Here is a 24,288-nt window from a genome sequence, read left to right on the forward strand (position 1 = left end):
GCCCGACCAATTAGCATACTTTTGAGGCCCGGCTCGGCCCGAAAATGTCGGGTCGGGTTCGGGTAGAATTTGAGAACTCTAGCGTGCGTGCGTGCGTGCGTGCGCAAAATCTATGTATGACTGTGTGTGTGTGACTGTACGTGTGTGCGTGTGTGTGTGTGTGTGTGTATGTGTGTGTGTGTGTGTGTGTGTGTGTGTGTGTGTGTGTGTGTGTGTTGAGAACGAGAGCAGATTCTAATATATATAGCACTACTCTGCTGCACTTTCCACTTAACATCTAATGACAGCAGAATGCTAATATGTCCACCTTAACCTCTGCACACAATGGACTGCAAAGGTGTGTGTGCGCGCGCGTGCATATGCATGTGTGTGCATGTGACCCTGCATGCAGAGCTCAGCCAGCTGGTCTGAAGGTCACAGCTGTCTGAGAGGGGGCCAAGGGTGGCATTGCAAGCTGGCACTGCCCAGCATTACCTCGACCTTATCCGTAATCTCACCTTCCCAAAGTCTCTGTCCTGCTCTTTCTTATTCATTCTCCTTTGTCCCCCCCCACCCCCTGGCCCCCTCCATGGACTCCCTCCCCTCATCTTTTGTCTCCCCGCTCCTGTTGCTCTCCCTGACGTCTCTCCTCGCTGTGCTTTCTGTAGATCTCTCCTCTGTACCCTCCCGTTGTCTGTCTCACATCACCTTGTAGCTCTCGGCAGCACTGACTCTACTTCATCATTCAGAGGTCAGTCTAGTCTGTATAGTCTCCAGGGGGGCGATATGCAGTGGTGGAAGAAGTATACTCAGATTTTTCCAGATCTTTTTGTATTACTTAAAAGTAAAAGTAGCAATACCACCTTATTAAAACTACTCTGTTACAGGTAAAAGGCCTGTATTCAAAATGTCACTTTAAATCACTGGAATTCATCAGATTCAATTTAAAGTACCACGGTAAAGGTTTTTAAGACATTTCTCAAAATCTGTCAATATAAAGGTATATATGGCTTAAGTGGTTGATGTATGCTTTGAATTAATGTAAATCTGAAAAGTAACTAGTAACTAAAGCTACAATAATTCTAATGGAATAAAAAGTACAAGATTTGCCTTGCAGTGGAGCAGAAGTTTAAAGTATCAAAAAACGGAAATACTGAAGTAATGTAAATGTACCTCAAAGCTAGCTAGTTCCTTTCCACCACAGGCGATGTCACAGAGAACGAGAGAGATTACATGGACACACAGCAATATGTAAGCCCAACATTCATGCATGTGATCTATACACAGAACACAATAGTTTACAGAATTATACAAACATGGCACAGCTTGATGTTTTTCCTGTTATTGATCAAACACCCGTCCCCAGTCAAAAGATAAGACTGTTCATTCAGTTCCTGAAGCCTCCTCTCTCTTTTGTCTTTTTCCAACAAAGAAAGCGACCTGATTTACACGGCATGTTATGTTCCTCGAGTTGCTGTGTAACGACTCGATGTTCAAACCGAGCCCTTTGTTTGGGTTGGTAATCGGTTGCAAAACCCCCAAAACAAAACGAAAACCATAGATGGCTGATTCTCTCAAATGGATGACAGCTTTTAAAATGGCGCGCAGCTTGCCAGGGTGCTTAATGAATTCTGAGGGCGGTGAGAAAATGGGCACTTGAAATCAAATTAATATTTGAGGTGGGCTTAAGCCAGATTCATACTCTGTCGTACGACAGATTTTCACAGAGCGCACAGCTGCGTGACAAAGAGCTTTACTTTTTCATGTATGAAGGCACTCATACGGTACATGGAATTTGTTCTGGACTGAACCGCTCAAATTGAACGAACTATGGGAATACTGAAAGGTCAGAATAAAACTCTTCAGTTTGTTGATGACTGTCAGATAAAGGTCAGGACTGAACTGTTGATTGAAGTTTCTGACGGTGCCACTGTGCCGCTGGTCGGCACTGCACAGGCTCACGTGCATCGATGCACACATTGCACCTGCATACCAGCGGATGTCAAACGCTTTGTGCCCAAGGCATACAGTACCAAAGGGCAAGTAAAAATGTCAAGGCACAACTGTATTTATATCTGTGGATAATAGCCTCTATAACACACTATCACTCTTATCTGTAAACGTTTGTTTATTCCAAAGTTTCATCATTGAAGCCCTACTTCATACTTTCACAGATTTTCAAAAATAGCAAAAATACAAGCTCACAATGTGTCGCGATGTGACGTGTTGGGATATTGAATATTTTGTATATAACATTTACAATTTTCATTTTACCTCTTCATTGGGAAATGAGTGTGCACAAAGTGCTGATATGGTAAATTAAAGATAAGTCAGAACATTTGGTATAGTTTCATATATTGCGAATAGTGTGACTCACAGCACACCAGTGTGGGTACCACTATACTGTATGTTCTCTCTCTCACACACACACACACACACACGCACGCACGCACGCACGCACGCACGCACGCACGCACACGCACATGCACACATGCACACGCACCTCGTCTATCCTTGTCCTCGTTTCTGCCACGGGCATTTAAAGAAATCATCATTCTTTCTCTCCTCTGTTTACTCAGACCTCCCTCTCTACTCCACCCACCCTCTGTTGTTTTTGTTTGATTTATTTCATTTTCTGAGTAAACACCAAACCCCACCCAATCAAAATGAAAGCCAGAGAGGGAAACAGAATTGAATCAACACAGCTACCCTATTGGAATTTTAAAGACAGTGAACTGGAGCAGAATGTTCGAGCTGGTATAGTGGGATGGAGGGTTTTGGCAGGGGAGCAAGGTTAGCATAGGCCAAGGGCCTGCAGTCAATTCAAATTGGACATGTTTTCCACTTCAATGAGGGCCCATAGTTTGTTGAAACTGTTGAGGGTGGCTGAAGGTTAAAATAGTGCCAGTATAAGCTATGAATAACTGAAATGTAAACGCACGCACGCGCGCGCGCACGCACGCACGCACGCACGCACGCACGCACGCACACGCGCGCACACACACACACACACACACACACACACACACACACACACACACACACACACACACACACACACACACACTTTCTAGATACTTTTACTTGAATCGCTAATGTTTTACTTGAATCCACAGTTGTCAGATTTTGTAAGCCTTGGCAAACACTTGAAAACCCCTGAACCTGTGCTATTAAGATAGCAGTATCATCTGGTAATATAATGGCCTGCTATAACAGCTGAGGACATACGATAGAGAATAACAAATCCCCTCAATACGCCGTAAGGAAAGACGACATCAATCACAACGACAGAGGGCTGTTTCTAACCTTGTTAGTGTATTTTAGGGAGAGATTTTGGATGCTTTGGAACCAGGATGAAGCGGGTGCTGAAACTGCGCCCACTCAATTTAACTCAACATTTCTGACGTTAACAAAATACCAACCCCCTAGTGCATTAGGGGAACAACTTAGAGTCAAGAAATGTATTGCTGTGAAGAAGACTTCATAAAACCTATTTGTTTGGTCACTGAATGCTCACCTTAACATTCAGGAAGCAACGCGTACTTCCTATGCGCCACATTATCCCTTAGCCACCTCCCATCAATCGCTTCCTGTCATCCACCCTCTCTGTCTCTCTTTCGTCTCTTCCTTCTGGCGCTGGTGGAACTCTTGTCATCTCATCATCGTTCCTTCCCCTCCAACCTCCTGTTATCACCTCAGTCCTTTCTCTTCCCTTCCAACCTCCTGTTATCACCTCAGTCCCTTCTCTTCCGCTAACTTCCCTTGCTTCTTCCTACAGCCCTGCCATAAGTTGGCATAAAGTCAAGTCAATAAATATATTGTTGAAAAAAGGTGGGTATAAGTAACGGGGCCGCACAATTCACCTATCTATGTATTTATGCATTTATGTACACGTATGTATGTATGTATATATGTATGTACAGTGTGGAGTCTCGTCTCAATACCCCCGATCAGGTGAGAGTTTCCACAGGGCCAGCCAGCATGGTGACGACAGAGTTCAGCACCTCGGACAGTGCCACTGCCTAGGGCACGTCATTGATAGCCTGGTAAACCCTCCCTCCGGAAATCTCATTTCCATTTGATTTCAGGAGTGAGTCTGGCCTGAACCGCCTTTCTGCAATATTCGCTGTGGGCTGGAGTTGGGCGGGAGTAATACCGTTGACTGACAACCCCTTCCACCAATGATCGTTTTTCCCCTTCAGCCAATCAGCAGTTCATTTTGACGACCTCCAGACTATGTGACGCAACGGGACTTTTGGGACGGCCATGCCCAGAATAGGTTTCCTTATTGGGATACATGCGTGTCACTCCCCGCCCCTGCCGGTTCTCTAAATTTATATTTTTAAATAGGCTCTGTCATGATTAATTGACCACATATATGAAGTTAAACAACTAAATTCGATCCAAACGATATCTTAATAGTAAATTCCGTGCCTCAAAAAAGAAGTTTGAGACCGTTTTAAAACCGAAAATAAGAACTGACGGCACTCGCAGAAACAACAATGGCTGCCGTTCGTCTTTTGTCGGCCCCAGTCAGGCTGCACTCGGCTTCATTCGGGCTCACTCGAACTCGCCACCTGATTGGCCAACTGTCGCTGTCAATAACAGAACGATGTGCGACGACGCTGATAGGCTCGTCAGTTCGGCGTACAGAGCGAATATTGTAGAAAGGCGGGTCAGGCCAGACTCACTCCTGAAATCAAATGGAAATGAGATTTCCGGAGGGAGGGTTTACCAGGCTACGTCATTGAAGGGAAGTACCCTCCAAATTTTATTCTCAATCAGCTTAATGTGATGACACCTGTGCGCTGAGTGACAGGCTGGAGACAGCTGCGCTGAGTTGGTTCTGATCATGCTGTTTGACTTTTAAGCTCAACACTCTTTTGATTGGCCAAACAGCATTGGCCACGCCTCCGGGTCTTCAGTTAAGTCTGGTGCTTAAAGGTGTAGTGAAATGAAAAATATGTTTTTCACACTTTTAGAGCATATCCGTGGTCATCATATGGGTATACCTAACAATAGATGCCAAAAAAAATGAAAAAAAAACATTTTTGTGTATTTTTACATCTAAAGTCCCTAAAAAGCCAATCTTAATTACTTCCTGTAAACGAAAACGTGCTGCGTGATGACATAATACAGCCTTCACGAATATAAATGAATCTTGATTACATGCACCTGTTTGATTCCCATAGCTGCACGTTCTTCAAACACAGCTGATTTTAATTACAGAGATACTCCGTTTTGAATCTCATTGAAGATGAGTGTATTACTCATTTTAAACTTCATCTGCACACTAAAATATGTATCTGAAAACATTACAGGTTAGAAATAAGCCAGGTAGTAGCAAACGTGCTTCACTGGCCGTCTCTCTCTCACTTGTAAACAAACACTAGCCGTGTGCCAGCACGGCTGAAGTGATTGAGATCCAACGTCCCATAGCCTGAAGGGATGGGACCTTCTGATTGGTTTAGAGTCCTTGAGCCGACGTTTCGGGCTGAACCTTCAAAATAAAATGACCGAAAATGTCACTTCAGTGCGTCTTTAAGACAAAATAGGGCTCTCTGTCTCACTCATCGCTAGTTCTCCTTGCTGGAGGATCTCTCTCTCATCGAGCGGTACGCGATTATACTCCACTGACTTTTCCTGTCGCACATTTGCTGTGGTTAGATATATTACTATCTTGTTTCCTGTCTCGTCTGTAGGCAAATTAGGCGAGCGACTGATCGCTCCGTTATTGCAGAATATTGTTTTGTAAATGCCCCGACTGGGTAGAAGTTTATTTTGATTTGTTTTGAGAAACCCCCTGAATAAAAGTATCATGTATGTATGTATGTATGTATGTATGTATGTATGTATGTACAGTATGTATGTATGTATGTATGTATGTATGTATGTATGTATGTATGTATGTATGTATGTATGTATGTATGTATGTATGTATGTATCTACTTACGTAAATATACTGTATGTATGTATTGTCTGTCTGTCTGTCTGTCTGTCTGTCTGTCTGTCTGTCTGTCTGTCTGTCGAGCAATCGGTCAATCCATCAATCCATCCATCACTCACTCACTCCTTGCTCGTCTCTCCTCCTCTCACCTTCTTCTGGTCCCTCCATCTCTGTTGCAGCTTGGCATCCAGGCGGTTGGCGGCTGTGGCCCACTGCTGTGCCAGCCGTCGGATGCGACGCTTCATGAAGCTGAGGGACTCCTTCCCCGCCCCCACCTGGTCCAGCAGGACAGACAGGTCTGTACGGAAAGCAGCCTGGAGGGGGATGAGATCGATGGAAAGAGGGGAAAAATGAGACCCGGAAGTAGGAGGAGAGGAGTGCGGGGGGGCAGGGATAGATGACAGGTGATGGAGGGAGGGTAGAGGTGATGGAGAGAGGGTAGAGAGGTGATGGAGGATAGAAAGGTGATTGAGGGAGGATAGAGAGGTGATGGAGGGAGGATAGACATGGGAGGATTGATAGAGGCAGACTGAGAGAACTTATTTATCTTTAACGTTACATGAGTAGTACAAAAAAAGGTGCATGTGAACAACAACAAGCACCAACGTACATAAAATGTAACGGTTTGGGGTTCCAGAAACTTTGATGTTAAATGTTTCTGCAGAAATGTACAGTACAGTTTCCTCTTGCAATTGGGTAGCGTGTGTGCGTGTGTGCGTGTGTGTGCGTGTGTGTTTGTGTGCGTGTGCGTGTGTGTTTGTCATTTGTGATGATTCTGTCAATTTTATGAAGCAAATGGCATCCAGCAAGTAGTATACAAGTATACTGTAATACTGTAGCTGATGCAACATTCAACCCCAGTATGCAACGTTTTGCATGTCTATTTTTGAAAAAGTCTCAGGCGACCCTTGGTAGATCATGGAATCTCATTAGCTACTAGTAAGTACAGTACCAGACACATACTGTATTACTGTCAGTCTGTCAGTCTAACGAATGCTCTACAAACAAGAAAATGGGACCAATTCTCTCTCACACACACACACACACACACACACACACACACACACACACACACACACACACACACACACACACACACACACACACACACACACACACACACACACACACACACACACACACACACACTTCCCTCCCTGAATGCTTTCATCTTTTTCTTCTTCTTCTTTTTCTTCTGATACTGAGCATGGTGCCAAAACTATCAGTTTAAAGGGTTCACTCAAGCTCTAAACACATGCATGTGTTCTGCATTATGTTCTAGTTCTATTTATAGTGCTATTGTAGTGCATTATGTTCGCAAATAAGTAAAAAGCTGACCTAGCTTGTATGCACAGCAGTAGAGAATGGCCTGGATTACCATGCTCAAGGGAGCGCTAGTGTAACTGGAACCAATGCCAGCCAGTAAGAGAAGAGATGATCTGCTCTCACTAAACGCAGTTAAAGGGTCTGGTTTATTTGACAGATGTTTTGGCCCATTAGAGTTTCATACTTTCATTAGTGCCAGAACAAAGAGACACATGAACTCTAGCACCAGGAAGCAGAACAATTATACTACAATAATTCTGTGTGAAAAAATGTGTTTGTCTGTTTTTACCGTTTTTACTCATCTGCATGTCTCTTAAGCCTGATTTATAGCCTACTTAGTTTTGCACTGGTGTCGCACACCGTGGTGTGAGCTTGTACATAATGCTATTTTTGGTGTGCGAGATAGCAGAGACCCGCACGCAACTAAATCAAGCCATAGGACAGCTGTTGTTATGCATGGGCATGTTTGTATTGTATTCCCCATACCTGTCGTTTGGCAGCTTGGGTCTGCTGTGTGTGCTGGGTGGGGGGACTGCTGTGGTTCCTCCAGGCCAGTGGGGGGCAGAACCACTCCACCTCGCTCAGATAGACCAGGAAGGAGCAGTCGGAGCCGTCTACGCCGTAGAAGGCGTAACAGGGGTCTGACGTCCAACGTGCGCGCATCCACTGAGGGTTTGCGGTATGTGCGCGTGCAATGACGGACAACGTGCATTGGACACAAGAGCACAGAGCATAATGTTACAATGTTTTCTAAACGTGAGTGTAAGTCACATGCATAGTGGGGAGGAAAGGCATGATTAAACTCACATCTACTTTCCCGGGGCAATCTGGGAAGCGAGAGTCCCTGGGAACATCACATTGACTCGACGTTCCATCTCTCACTGCTGAGGAAACAGAAGGCACAGCTATGCGTTCATTACTGAAACATTACATCATATTCTTTTACCCTGTACTCAAAGGAGCAGAGTTTTCTTCTCTTCTTCTATTGTCTTGGGATTACCACGATTATTATAAAACATAAATAAAACTGCCATTAGGGGATCCACCGAAAGATCAGTCAGGCTGTATAGTATTTGGAGTATCAATTATTAATCTATAGCAAAAGAACACATTGTAAGCTGTGTGTAGGTTATTAATTTCTATCGATAATCTTCTTCACCTGACTGATCCAGAGCAATGTTTTAACATCCGAATAGATGCCCTTCAGAACTACTCTGTGAAGATACTGTACAACTGGCGTTCACATAGCACTTTCCCTTACAGTACTGTACGTCTTTGCATTATGGAAATCCAGTCTTTTCCCCCGTCGCATCAGCATTTTTAGCGTGTAGTAGTATGTGTCGTTGAAGCCAATATAAACGGCCCGCCATGTCCCCATAGAGCGTCTCACCCTGTCTGCTTTGGCTTTGTTCACAACATCAATTCTGCATCAGAAGTCCTCTCTACGACCCATACTGGGGTGCCACTAGAAAATGCAGTTCGCTCACTCAAGCTGCACTCACTGCATTAATTGCTCCATTGACTTAGTTAACTGCCTCGCTGTTGCTTATACTCAGAGGGGAGGAAAGGGCAGAGAGTAGTGCGTGCGTGTGTGTGCGCGCGTGTGTGTGCGTGCGTGCGTGTGTGCGTGGGGGGCATTATAGCAAAGGCACTGATATGGATTCTTATTCTCTCTCTCTCTTTTTTACTACTCAAACACTGTCTGTCTGTCTGTCTGTCTGTCTGTCTGTCTCTCTGGACGAACACATTTGCTCTCCGACTGTTTCCATTTGCCTAATGAAAAAGAGATTTTTCACCACATCAGTCTTTCCCTTGGGCTTCTCCCTCTCTCTCCGCTCAAAACACACAAAGGAACACACACACAGGATCACACATACAAACATGTTAATATATGTACATTCAGACAGACAGACAGACAGACAGACAGACAGACAGACGCACGCACGCACGCACGCACGCACGCACGCACGCACGCACGCACAGACAGACAGACAGACAGACAGACAGACAGACGCACGGTACAAGATATGATTGATTACAATAATAACCAACAGACTGACAATTAAAAGTGTGGTCAGCTAACAAGACAAAACCACAAACACTCCCATCCCTGTGAGACCGACCATAATAACATTATTTTGGAAGAACAAGCTAGAAATGTTGATCACGTTCCACTCTCTCTCTCTCTCTCTCTCTCTCTCTCTCCCTTGTGGTCTCATGCACGTGCTGGAGATAAACAACCCGCCACTGAGCGGTATGATAATAAAGTCTGCCAGCATTGTTTCACTTTGTCAGTGATTGCGAAAAAGCAGTGAGCATTTCTACTGTGGCAAAGTGCTGCCGTCTTCAATGACACAAGTAAACAAAAGGAGATATAATGTCCATTAATTCCCATATCGCCGCAGAAACCTTGTATCTCCAGGTTTCATTTGTACGTTTTTGTGTGAATTAAAGCCCTACTTCATCATACAAGAGTGTCACACAAAAGTAGTGAAAATAGCAGATCTACAAGCTCACAACACCTCGCGATGCGAGGCGGTGTGAGCTTGTAGATCGGCTATTTTCACTACTTCTAAATGTTTTAAAAATAATAATAAGAAAGCAACGGTTTTGGACATACAAGGTTTCCACCTGACAGCGACGATATAAACTCTGGTCAAAGGAGAGTAGAGAGGTTGTGTGTGTGTGTGTGTGTGTGTGTGTGTGTGTGTGTGTGTGTGTGTGTGTGTGTGTGTGTGTGTGTGTGTGTGTGTGTGTGTGTGTGTGTGTGTGTGTGTGTACACATAGTGTGTAAATACAGAACGCAGCGAGATCTGCGTCACAATCTTGGAATAATTCATGATTTTATTAAAGAGTGCAAAGGCAGAATAGTGGGGGAGTGCAAAGAGGTCAGAGGGAAGGAATGAAGTGCAAATGAGATAGTGAAAAGGCTAGTTTCCTCTAATACATTCTTGACATTTGTATTTGTTTACATTTGTTTTCAGCACTGGTCTAACTGTCTTTTCTTAAATTGCTACAAGATGACATGCTTTCTGTGAAAGCATGTCACCCCCCCACACACACACACACACACACACACACACACACACACACACACACACACACACACACACACACACACACAGCTATAATTTTCAGACCACGTCAATTTTTACATTCTCAGAGTTCAATACATTTTGGACTTGGATTTTGCAGTGCAGTAACTATGAATGAACAAAAACAAAAAAACAGGTCATCAAAGATGATATACAGCAGACAGTAAATGATGATGGTGGGATACCTCGTCCTTGTGCCATGCTGTTCTGCAAGATCTGCTCCACTCTCACGGCCATATTGGACACATTCTGGGCTATAGCCTGAATCCTCTCCACCAGACCGGCTGGCTGAAACCTGTACACAGGTGCACACGCACACACACACACACACACACACACACACACACACACACACACACACACACACACACACACACACACACACACACACACACACACACACACACACACACACACACACACACACACACACACACACAAAATACAAAGATACAGTGCAGTCACAGTGAGACATGGTTCCATACAAGTCTTAGATCCCAGACAATCAAGTCAACATGAAAAGGAACTGCTTTGCACAGAAGGAATAAACCTCAAAATCATCCCGAACAGCCTGACCAGCTTTCTGCAAAACTCCTTACAGAAATCACCCGCAGTGTCGTTCTTCTCACCCCTCCTGCTCTGCTGTCACTTTCTCCTCCTTTTATCTCCTCTTCCTCTGCCTCTCTCAATCCTGCTCTACCTCTTCCTCACATCTTTATACGTATTAATGTAAAAGTGTAGATTCTTGGTTGGAGTGTAATACAGGGGTGTATTGGTCGCTTCACGTGACACTACAGTCAGTATTTTTTTTTACGTGCACGCACAGATGTGCACGCGCGTCCACGCTAGAACGCGCCCCCCTCGATTCATGAGTCAAGGACCCAAATGTCTACTTTGCATAACAGGTTTACAAGAGAGTGTGCAAATGCATCCTCACCCCTCACATCTATACTGTAGGTAAGCAACACAGCCGCTGCTGCCATCCTATCTGCACGCAACAGTGCCTCAGCCACCTTCGAAGAAGAGAAAGATACTCGTTCAAAGCTAACTTTTAGTTTCAGCTCCTTAAATTCAAGGCATTCCTTGAGAAGATTTACAAAGACTAAAACTAACCTAAATACTAATAATTTCCTATACAAACATGTTGTTTCGTACTACACTACATACGGCAAAATAAAAAGCGTGTGATGCGCGTGATGCGCGCGATGTGCGCGTGCCGTGCGGTCGCTATTAAAATAGCGACCGTTCTGCCAATAAAAAAATCCCCATTTACACCCCTGAATGTAAAATACAGTAGAAAGGGACCTCTGCCACCAATAGCATACATTATCTGTGGCATAGGAGGTTTTCAATTAAAAAAAGATTATAAGGAACATCACAGACAGTCTTTTATGCCCTACCCAAGATTTAAACCCATGGCCTCCAGAGTGGGAGACCAAACCCATATAGCAGTCATGTTAATCTATTTATTACATTAAATTGTTGATCAAATGCAATTTTGTCATTGTCCTAGTAAATAAATAAGGCTATTGATATATAACATGCAAATTACTGCCTGGCATTCGTCGTTACTCTCTGAAGTCGGGACCCATATTATCATCAGGCAATGATGAATGCCTGGGTGAGCATCTATATAGTATGTTCATGTCTGTCTCTACATGTATGTATGTGTGTGTATGAGAGTGAGACAGCATGTACTGTATGTGCGTGATTGAGTCCGCACCTGTCTGCCCTGGTCTTTGAAAGGACCATTCCAGTCTATTCCCTTTTCAATATGCCTGTATCTACAGGCAAAATTTCAAACATGTGTATGCAAATATTCCCTCACTGCCATGCCATTTATGTTTGTATAAATGCATTTATTCCCACAACTGTGAGTGTGTGTAAAACGAGATAAAACTAGAAAGGGTGCATATCTCCACCAGGCCTATCTGGGACCGTGTAAGTCATGCGTTACAAACTTTAGGACCATAGGTTGCTAGCTGCAAGGGAAAATAGCGTTTCTATTTATTTACATAAGGTACTTTTTGCATTTGTGATAACCCCTATAGTCAGAAAGCACTTTTGGAGGTGCACCCTATAGACCCCCTAACATGTAATTCAAATTTGGGCTTAATTGGATGTTGTGTTCACGATCAATGCCTTTCTTCTAAATAAGCTCCAAAAAATAACTTTGTTTGGCTTTGGAAGGGCTTGCCGAACCGAAGAACATTTGGTGAGGACGAAAGTGTTTAATACTGCCTCAGAACTCTGCTCTGAGTTCTGAATGCTAGACCCCGCCCACTCAGTATTCTGCCTGGAACTCACAGTGGAAATGCAAACAGACGTGCTTTGACATAATTTGTCTCAGAGTGCTCTCCATTTCTGGCGACAGACACAGTGGACAAAGTGTGTGCTTATCTCTCTCCAATAATTAATTGCCATCTGGTTGTGTTTGTTTTATTTATATGTGCGACAACACAGACAAGACAAGTGCAGTATACTGTTTATTTTCTGACTGTGTGGTGCCGAGCAATGAGGGACAAATACAGACGGCCGGTATGGAGGCTCAATGCAAAAAGCAAAGCAAAACAGACCATGGTACGTTACTGACAGATTACGGGTAAAAAACAATATAAATCAAGTACATTGAGTGTCACACACAATGTTCGGTCAGACCTTTGTTCTTAGAACATCTTAATGGGTGCAAGAACTACTGAACAAAGTTCTGAAAGGCACAGCCTTTCGGACGTCAGTTGGAGTATGCTGAAGCCTTGATATAAACAGTATAGAATATCTGCAAGGGGTCTAGTCCAGGGGTCGTTTTTCAGGCCAAGGACCCCTTAGCTGACCCCATCTCTCTCCCCATTTTCCTGTCAGACTACTATCCTATCAATAAAGGCATAAAAGCCCCAAAATAAATCTTAAAAAAATAACTAGGCCAGTAACAATTATTACATACTGTAATCGCCTAATCAAAATTATATGAGATAATCACAATTATTGTTTGCATAATCGTCATAATCATTCCCAAGTACTGTATGTTTTCATATATTTTCAAACATTTAAAAAAAATGTGTAAATAGCTGATCTACAAGCTCAAGACGAGTCACGATGTGACACGTTTTGAGCTTGTAGATATTTTTTTTTTTGTATTTACGTTATATTTATTTTACATTATTTGTCATATCTGCCCTGTAAACCTTTTGTTTACAAAAACAGAAAGCCAAACAGAAATGTATTTTTTATTCATTATGTTCCAATGTTCAATGACAGAAACTAAATTAAATCAATAATCACAATTATTTGAGTGACAATTTCAAGTAAAATATCATAACTAAGACTCGAGGCCCTTGGCTCACACTGAACGTTTTTCGATCTTCTCTTAAAGGTTAAAAACTGGTACTTTTACCGCATGGCTTTGTGGGAGGCTAGCCCTGCCTGCCAAGAACGCATATATGCATCCTTCATGTTTTCAGTGATTACGCTAGGGGCGCTCTCCGGCAACCTATGAATGATCCCTTGACTGCGAGAGAATGATAGAAGCAGAAATTACATCATCCCAAAAAAGAAAACTCTGTTGACTCCCATATTATGGGATTTAGAAAAACACATCTATAGCTCGGATTTCTTCTTTTTTGGGTAAAAACAAGCCATATTCAACTGCTGATAACAACAGAATGGACGATTGCGGTTAAAATGTTTTTCTTTTCCGGTGGACTTTCCCCACCCCCCCCCCCCAGACAGCTTTGTTTACATCCGTGTCCACACCGTGGCTTTCCGTGGGTCTCCGTGGATCGTCGAAATAAGGTATAAATGCTGGCAAGGATGATGAATTAATGAATTCCTGGTAGTCAATGTGATAACAGGGTCTGTCTGTGTATCCGGAGCTAATCTCGAAAACCGCTGGACTGATAAGCACCACATTTCTTGTGCACACAGAAGTACTTCCATACATTATTTTTCACATGACACTATTATGTTTTGAAATATGTAATGTAAATGTTATCATGGAAGTTAATGGGGCTCAGATCGGGCCCCATTAGTCACATATGATTCTGCAGTATACACACTAACATCCACACAGGTATCCATCCATAGCACCTTAATGGTAAAACACAAAACAACACTGGACTTGTTTACGGTAACTCTGCAGGGGAAACTTGGCTGCAGATCACTCTGTTTCCTTCTATGTTCTCAAAAACCCTGCACTCAATGAGGACATTATTACTGTAAGTTCACTATGAAAGCAAGATTACAGGTTCTTTCCACTAGACTTATAGGAGCACTTCGCCCAGTTTCAACCTGATGTTCATATAATTGGTCTTCACTAATGCACATTATAAAATGGCACCATTTCTGCCTCAGAGGGAGAGAGTTTGAAATGACCAAATCTGCCAACCGATAATGTCACTAGTAGGCAGGTTTCTGAACTGTTCACAACCCACCTCTGAGGCACAGAGTGAGCAGACAGAAATGGTACCATCTTATAATGAGCATTAGTGAGGAGCTGAGGACCAATTATATGCTCATGCCCTCTTATGTGAAAATGTACAAACATTCATCAGTTAAGCCTGTTGGAATTGTACAATAATAACCAGGCAACTTTCACACACCATCCTGCCAATTCACCAGATGTAATTGTCATAGATTAGGGAACCAGATAGGTTGTTGTTCTGGAGGCTTTGCATCTAAGCTGTTAAAATATCAACTTCTTCTTTGGGGTATCAATGTAGGCTACTAGTCTTTATTATAGCTTAGTACACATGCACAGGTTATTAAAGGATTGCAGCTAAAATGGCTGTACAAAAAGAGGGTTAAACTGTGCCACACAGTGTCGGCTATATGATTGGTAGCTGTCATATCTGGAGAAGATGCCGTTATCTCTATCCTTGATATAGTGATGAATTGCTGATGGCCTTTTTTGGAAAATTGGAAATACTCCAGTAAATTAAATATACCTCAAAACTCTACTTAAGTACAGTACTTGAGTACATGTACTTAGTTACTTTACCCCACTGCAGGGTAGGGAGCACCCCAGCTGTGAAGCTCTTGGCTTCTGTGTGATTGTACAACTTCCACACACAGACCGCTGCTCACCTCTATTGTCTGTTACAATGACTGCTTGTCCTGAGACAGAGAAAGAGACAGACATACTGACAGTGATCAGTGCACAGCAAGAGATACAAGACAGAGGGCAGAGATGGAAAAATTGAGAAATACAGATGTCTGAATAGCACAACGGGGATGAAAGAAAACAGACAGAACATAAGGGGAAGGATCGGCCCTGTGCACAGAGGTACTTTTGTGGTAAAAGGGAAAAAGGAAAGAAAAAAGAAAAGATGTCCTCCGTGCCCTCATGGGGGACAACACAGTGGGACAGAAACATGAAATGATTATTATGATCAAAGGCTGACAAAGATATTTGATGGCCCTCTGTTGCACGTTAAAGGGATTCTAGGCAACTTTAAGCCTAAATTTCAAAAATATTTATATATATACAGTATATATTGCATTTTTCCCCTCTTTCAGCCACTATATAATGATGCTGGGGTGTTTTCCTGCATTGAAACACAGTCCTCTTTCTGAAATCCGTATTTTCCCTACAGTTTATGTTTGTCCGGGACGTAAATTAACACACGCATGTGCGCGTTCGTGCGCGTCCGTGCGCGTCCGTGTGAACTGTTCCGAGTGAATGGAACCGAGTGCAGCCAACAAAAACGGAACGAGCCGCCATTGTTTTCTGTGGGCAGTTTTAACTTTTTACTTTCGGTTTTAAAACGCTCTCAAACTTCTTTTTTGAGGCACGGAATTTACTTTTAAGATATCGTTTGGATAGAATTTAGTTGTTTAACTTCATATAATATATGAAGTTGTCATGATGAATTGACCACATATTATGTGGTCAATTTATCATGACAGAGCCTATTTAAAAATAAAAATTCAGAGAACCGGCAGGGGCGGACCGGGCGGGTAGTGACACGCATTGTATCCGAATAAAGCAACCTATTTTCGGTTTCCGTTTAGAAGTCCCCCCTGCGTCACCCCCCGGTGGTCGGGGAAACGAACTGCTGATGAGGAGGGGGGGTGGAGGGGCGGTGTTTGACAACAGTTTTTTTCTTTTTTTTTATCTCTGAACTTGCCTACAATCCCTTTAATCAGCATTAAGTCCCCCTCCCCGCTCTGTGATGAATGAAGACAGATCTCTTTTACAACTGTGAGAAACAAGACGCAAAGTCCAAACAGAGAGAGAACCAAACATGAAGATGAAATGAAAACTGGTGGATGGACAGCAGAACAAGAGTGGTTTCTTAAAACATAACAAAGTCACTGACGCGTGATTTGGGAACGTACGGGACCGGTTGGCAAACCCCGCCCCCCGAGTGGAATGAGGAGATTTTAGACTGCAGGAGCAGCTCTGTTAACCCCCGCGACCCGCATCCCTGTAATGATAATGATATAGAATATAGATGATATATAGAGTATATTGAGATAATGATTATTCTGGAATTGGTCGCTTTCATTGCTCAGCAGAAAACCATCCGTTCCTTTTCTTTATTTCAATGGATTACGTAACAGCCGTCTGCCAGCCTGCAGATGGATGGATCATGGATGCTATATTGACAATTCTCATCACCAAATACCTAGTCTCAGTAGTCTGTACTGTCATATATCTAAGTACTGTACTCGACTATTTCGCCAAAAATTAGAACGGTATATGCCACAAACTGTACAGGAAAATAGGGAATGTGAGAACGCCTCTCCTACTGCACAAATGCACAAAAGCTGTCTTTTATATTGTGTTTTTGTTAGTAACAGTGTCCTGTCACTAACCGCGTGGCATAACAAACAGCAAGGCCCACCTACATGTATGTACCTTTTGTGGAGACAGTCGGGGGCGGGGGCGGGGACGGGTTTGCCAACCGGTCCCGTATGTTCCCAAATCACGCCTCACTGACAGCTCTAGCAGAGTAAGTTAAGGAGACAAACAGCGTTATGCTTAACCACTTTCACCATGGTGTCCCAAAAAGTTTCGATTATTTAAAAAATGTTTCGCTTATTTGGGGGGATTTTCAATGACTGTCTATCTGCCTGTCTTGTTTTCGGTGTCTATCTGTCTGTCTCGGGTGAGCTCATGTCCCTAATAGTATGGGACAGCTCTGGCAGCACCACATCAGCCAAAGCTGTCAGAGCTGGGGCAAAAATATGACACAGGTCAATGTGCTTGCATGCAAAGAGTGTCTGTACTTTAGTTGAGTTTGTATAAGTGGGATGGCACATTAAAGGGATAGTTCACCCCCAAAATGACTTTTTTTTTTTACCGATTAGTCACCCCATGGAGACTTGAATTTATGGATTATTTTTTAGTTTTTGTCGCATTCCTAAGCCAAAAATGTAATGACGGGCAGCGGTTCCGGTACGAGACACAAAGAGTCTCCTTTGTGTCTCCTACCGGAACCGCTGCCTACCGGTCCATTGGTCATCAAATTATTGGCTTAGGAGTGCGACAAAAACAAATAAATATCCATGGGTCTCCATGGGTGACTAACCGTCTCCATGGGTGACTAACCGATAGAAAAAAAGTATTTTTTTGATAACGCATGTGTTGAGGGCTCATACTCCATATAGGTGCGTCCATTTCTACTCTCCTGTAGATTGCAGACCCATTAATAGCATACACACACGAACATACACCAGTTTGTTCATGGTTGATGATTAAGAAGTATCTTCAGTGATATTTGAATGGCTGTGATGATAGATTATAGTAAAACTACTTCTACAACATACACATACATTACTAAATATATCTACAGTATTGTACATTGGTGTATGTATTCAATATTAAAATAATGATACAAATTATTCAGCAATTAGCTGGAGAAAATGTTTACGAAAGGTTTAAGGAGAAAGTCAAATAGAACCTTGCTGAAAGCCCCCGCAACAAAGTGAACAGAATTTCAATTTCAACATTTATAATGGAATTAAACTGTTTCATTCGAATTGATTTTTACCTCCAGCTGCTGTGGTACTGACCTGATGATGTGAATTGTGGAGGAAATGTTTTCGTTAGGCTTTTGTTTTTCCGGTGTGTTATTGAATGAATTGATACGGATGCTTTGAGAGTGAAGAATAGGTGTTGTAGCCCAACTAGAGCTGCAATCTTTGAAGGGAGCATGCCTTAAGGGAGATCTAACCAATCTCCCTTTTCATCTATTGCACACAGAAAAATGGAATGAATCAACTCTGCATTTCTCCTTTTCTTCCTCTTGATCTCTCTCTCTCTCTCTCTCTCTCTCTCTCTCTCTCTCTCTCTCTCTCTCTCTCTCTCTCTCTCTCTCTCTCTCTCTCTCTCTCTCTCTCTCTCTCTCTCTCTCTCTCTCTCTCTCTCTCTCTCTCTCTCTCTCTCTCTCTCTCTCTCTCTCTCTCTCTCTCTCTCTCTCTCTCTCTCTCTCTCTCTCTCTCTCTCTCTCTCTCTCTCTCCTCCCCCTGCTCTTTTCTCTCATTATTTCGTCTCTATTTTCTACTCTAACGAGTGTCTGCCCTGAAGGCGAATCGCAGACTGGAGCCTCAGACATCAAGTCCCATTCGCTGCTACACGGGAGTGTGTCAGCACCAATGAGTCTCAAACGGAGGAGAGTGTCCCTGCACAGAGTGCATGACTGTGTGTGTGTGTGTGTGTGTGTGTGTGTGTGTGTGTGTGTGTGTGTGTGTGTGTGTGTGTGTGTGTGTGTGTGTGTGTGTGTGTGTGTGTGTGTGTGTGTGCAGTATTGTCGTTGTTGGGCAGAAACCTTAAGTCCAGTGCCATTACATTACAGTACATGAATTGAAGAAGAACAATCCTAAATTTCAATGGATTCAATGTTATTTTAATAACAAGCTCTTGCTAATACTTTTCATTGGTTAAATATTTATAAAACCCAGAATTAAAGGGATAGTTCACCCAAAAACAATCTATTTTCTATCGATTAGTCACCCCATGGAGACTTAAATTCATGGAAATATTTTTGTTTTTGTCGCATTCCAATTCCTAATTTGATGACCAGCGAACCGGTAGGCAACGGTTCCGGTAGGAGACACAAAGAAGACTCTTTGTGTTTCCTACCGGAACCGCTGCCGGTCATCAAATTGTTTCTTTTCCGCAAAAATAGCACTGGCTATTTTTGCTACTTTTGTGCGACACTGTGATACGACAAAGTTCAAAATAGGGCATCCATTAATGAAAAAACATTAAAAGATTAAATGTGGAAATACGGTTTCTACCTGACAGTGACGATATTACTGTTTGGCTTGGATTCTGGACCCTCAAATCACTATTCACTGTGTCACTCTCATCCAACAACTATACCATGGCATTACACCACCACTGTCTTGTGTAAATGGAGGGGAGGCTGAGAGATAGAGATGAAGAGAGAGAGAGAGCAAAAGAGACAGGTGGTCAAGGTAAGGCGATAGATAAAGAGAATGAAAGTGAGAGTGATTAAAAGAGAGAGGCAGCTAGGGTGCCTGGCGGCTCAGACAATTAGTGCAACACGCTCCTTGTGAGTCGCAAGGACCCGAGGTTGAATCTGACTCCCTGTAGTGTCTCGCATGTCTCTCTGTTTTGCACTCTACACTCTACTAGATATAGAGCAAAGAATTTGAGCAAAGAAACGTGTATCTTAATGAGAGAGAAAGAGAGACATGAAGAATATATAAGATTTATATTAGTCTACAATCGGTGGAATGAGGAGAGACGTGCCCTTTCCCTGCTATTGGCCACTGTATGTGTGTGTGTGTGTGTGTGTGTGTGTGTGTGTGTGTGTGTGTGTGTGTGTGTGTGTGTGTGTGTGTGTGTGTGTGTGTGTGTGTGTGTGTGTGTGTGTGTGTATATTCCTGCACTATGCCTGCACCCAGTGATCTTGGTACATAGAAATTGATCTATTGAAGATTCTGACTTTCAAATGTACATATTTTTTGTTTTGATTGTATTGCTGTATTGATGTATTGTGCTTTCTGCTTTGGCAATGTAAACGTATGTTTTCTCATGCCAATAAAGCCCATTGAATGTGTGTGTGTGTGTGTGTGTGTGTGTGTGTGTGTGTGTGTGTGTGTGTGTGTGTGTGTGTGTGTGTGTGTGTGTGTGTGTGTGTGTGTGAGTGTGAGTGTGAGTGTGAGTGTGAGAGTGAGTGAGTGAGTGAGAGAGAGAGAGAGAGAGAGACTGTTAGGGACACAGATCGGTGCACAGCAACAGATTCAAGACTGAGGGCAAAAAACCCATACAGGCATCTAGGTCACCTGCCCACCACCGTGGATAGGGGTTTTGTTTGATTCCTCCACAGTGTTGCCATGGCACTCCAACCAAGTTTTTCATTTGTTTTTTTTTGCTAGTTTCAGTTAACTATAATAACCCTGACTCCAACAAACCCAATTTCCCATGTTTGCGGGTGGGAACTACCAGCAGCATTTGCTGTTACTGCGTCCAGGTTACAGGTTTTGTTTACAGGTACGTGACACAGGTTGGCCTGTTCAGCACAGAGTGGAACTAGAAGGGATAGCGTGTTCCTCCTCATGTTTCCTCCTGGTGAAACTGTTGGGTGAAAAGAAGGGCCTGTCGACTCCATGCGTAATGGATTGTCTACTCTACACCCTCCTCAAGATGAACAGTAGGGTTTGGCAGTAACAGAGACTATGGCAGAATTGGCAACGACTACTGTACATTTGGGGAAGACAACAAGAAAGAAGCACAGATACAGTACAGAGAAATCCAGAGAGCTGAATACAAAAAAGGGATGAAAGCAGAAAGATCAACCTTGAACACCAACCTAGTTTTTTCCCCCTGTTCTGGTAAAGGGGGGAAAAAACATTTAAAAAATAAATAAAATATGTTATCTGTGCTGTCGTGGAGGACAACAAAACAGTTGAATAGAAACATGAAATGATAATTATGATCAAAGGCTAAGGGAGCATACATATTTGATGGTCCTCTGTTGCATGGCTCTCAGCATTAAGCCCCCCTGTGATGAATGAAGACAGATGGCTCACTTACAAATGAGAGAAGAACAGACAAAAGATAAACTCCAAAGAGAAGAGAACATCGGAGGAGAAAAATTGAAAAATACGAGTGGAATGAGTGGTAAAAGATGAAGAGATAATAAGACTGGGTCAAAATCCTATAAGGCTGGACATTGTATGGACAATGTGTCCATATAATATATTTGAAAATATTAAAATAAATAAATAAATACAGTGCAAGAGCATATTTTCAGATGTTGTAAATTGTCTAATCAAAAATGTATGTCAGGGGATGGATGTCTCTGCCTATTTTTGTAATGATCAAATTGAAAATTAATAAATAATTCAACAAAATGTAAATATAAAATATTTTTAGAGATTGTATAATCTGACCAACAGGTTTTTCATACGCTTCTAGGTTGGGCTTTGTGCTCTTTTACTTTTGTGTGACTTACTCTCTAATATGATAAAAGAAAGGTGTTCATACATGCTGTGAGAGGAATGTTGACCTAATATCAATATGTGATTTTGTTGAGGCTATTATTATAATTCAAAGTAAAACCCTTGTTTTTTGTATGGAGAACAGATATATATGAGCTGTTTTGTGTTCTATATATTGTGATATTACGTAGTGCCGGCCACACTATTTCTACTTGTATTGGATGGTTGGAAAATAATGCCAGTGGGACAAAGGATTAACCTGACTTCGCCAGATGGGGGCGGTATTGACTTCACAATACAGCCTCCATCTGGACTCGCTCAGACAGTAGAGCTGCCCTCACAGCTGCGTGTTCGAACCAATCAGCGGCTGCTAGGGGCGGGATCATCCAATCACCTGCCAAGTAGCTTGGAAAAGAAGGAACGCCCCTTCATCAATTGTGCTATTGAGGTCCCAGATGGAAGTAGCCTGTAAAACAAATGTGACGCAAGCTTCTTCCATCTGGCAGAGTCAGGTTAACAAAGGATGTGTGCACACTGACAAGCTGACGTAAAGGTAAAGTTTTTTACCTTTACGTGTGCGGGTGTGTGTGTGTGTGTGTGTGTGTGTGTGTGTGTGTGTGTGTGTGTGTGTGTGTGTGTGTGTGTGTGTGTGTGTGTGTGTGTGTGTGTGTGTGTGTGTGTGCGTGCGTACGTGTGTGCATGCGTGTGTGTGTGTGTGTGTGTGTGTGTGTGTGTGTGTGTGTGTGCGTATGTGCAAATACGCAAACAAATCTGTTGGCTAGGTGGTCGGCCAGGGTTCTGTTTCAGAACCCTGGTTTCATGCCCAGAGTGGCTTTTACAATAGTGAATTAACACACACACACACACACACACACACACACACACACACACACACACACACACACGTAAGCAACAATACAATGACGGGGGACTGGAGAGTAGGTGCATGTGTGCATGCATGCGTGCGTGCGTGCGTGCGTGCGTGCGTTTTATTGTTGTGTCTGTGGTTTCATCTCCTTAGTCATTATTCTATTCAGTCTCCCTCCAAACATTCTATTCAGCTATCCATTCTGTACAAGAATCCAGTCAGTCAGAACTAATACCCAAACAGGACTTAAATCAGCACAGTGCCAAATAGATTGCGTTTGTTGTTCCCTTTGCATTTTCATCTTGCTTTGTTTGCAGGAATTCTATGTAAAAGACAATTTGTTTTCATAAATATGCCCTGTAAAACAAAAGAAAATAACACCAGATTGAAATAAGCCCCCAGAAAATATGATGACTTTGAGCCATACTGTTTGAAGAAAGTTGGTTGATAAATGGACCCGTTTCACAGCAGCCACTTTGACGGTTAACCACAGCCCAATATACTTGGTTGTATAGTGAATAGCTAAAATAGCAGATCTACAAGCTCACAATGCGATGTGGCGCGTTGTGAGCTTGCAGATCTGCTATTTTTGCCAGGTTGAAAGTGGACAAACGCAGCTGAAGGTACAGTAATACGGTTAATTACACGGCTTGGTTGAATGTTTGATTCTCATTAGTCAATCATTGCATCCTGCTATGAATAACAGACGGTTGTTATGGGCGTAGTTGATGGGGAATCCAAGCAAATAGAACATTTCTTTCTGGAAAGTCAGCACCCTATAATGGAAGCCATTGTTCTTCCATTAATAAAAATGTAAATAAAAAGTTTGAAATCTTATCTGAAACGACCAAACCTGACTACCGATGATGTCACTGGTTCATTACTAAGTAGCAGTGTAATAAGCGGGGTAATGAAGAACAAGTTCATTATTGAGAAATAAACCCCTTCAGAGTTATTTTAAGACCCCTCCACAAACATCACCTGTTGGGGTTTATTTCCCAATAATGACTGCCTCGCTGTTCATAATCCCTAACTTGTGGGAGTGTTTCATTTGGGTGTTTCTGTATGCCAGCATGAAGTTAACTGTACAGGAGTCCTGTGCTATGAGATGTCCTTGAGCCTGCCATGTCATTTACCAGCTGGAAAGACATGCTATAGAAAATGTGTATAGCTGTCACATATTGTTACTGCTTATATCAAGTGTTCATTTGTGAAAAACACAAAACAATCCCATTACTCAAACTGCAAACCAGCCAGTAAATGGGGTCACAGAGTTTCAACATCACCATTGTGAACTTTCATTTTTTTTTTTTTTACATTTTCACATTAATACGCCGTTAATATATTGCTTTGCAACAAGACATTGCAATGGCTCCGGCATGGGAACCTAGCTCTTCCTGGCGTTGTACTGCTCAAGTGTCCTTGAGCAAAGCACTGTCTGAACCCTTAACTGACCATTCAAAGTTTAAAAGTGATCAAACTACTTTAGACTGTAGCTTCTTAGCTACATTTGGACAAAAACTTCCAAGTCATTTATGAAACGTAGCAGGGTTGGAAATAATGAAATGTGCCCATAGTAACCAGCTCTTTGGGGGCTGCAGACAATAGTGCTACTGGTCATTATCTGTCTCAGACATTATGTCCCAAAATTAGTATGCCGA

At 42.7% G+C, this 24,288-nt stretch overlaps 1 protein-coding gene across 2 annotated transcripts in view; it reads right to left on the reverse strand.

The window, feature by feature from the left end:
* Nucleotides 1–24,288, reverse strand: part of LOC311062330 (alpha-1,6-mannosylglycoprotein 6-beta-N-acetylglucosaminyltransferase B-like) — a 147,080-nt gene that overhangs the window by 68,981 nt on the left and 53,811 nt on the right. For both annotated transcript variants that reach the window (XM_084081276.1, XM_084081275.1), the window contains 4 exons: nucleotides 10,533–10,642; nucleotides 8,060–8,136; nucleotides 7,739–7,918; nucleotides 6,076–6,240 (listed from right to left, as the gene is read on the reverse strand). In XM_084081276.1, the coding sequence (XP_083937402.1) occupies nucleotides 6,076–6,240; nucleotides 7,739–7,918; nucleotides 8,060–8,136; nucleotides 10,533–10,642 (532 nt within the window). The remainder of the gene's footprint in view (nucleotides 1–6,075; nucleotides 6,241–7,738; nucleotides 7,919–8,059; nucleotides 8,137–10,532; nucleotides 10,643–24,288) is intronic.

The sequence above is a fragment of the Gymnoscopelus microlampas genome, assembly GCF_963454915.1.
Source record: "Gymnoscopelus microlampas genome assembly, chromosome: 2".
Lineage (NCBI taxonomy): Eukaryota > Metazoa > Chordata > Actinopteri > Myctophiformes > Myctophidae > Gymnoscopelus > Gymnoscopelus microlampas.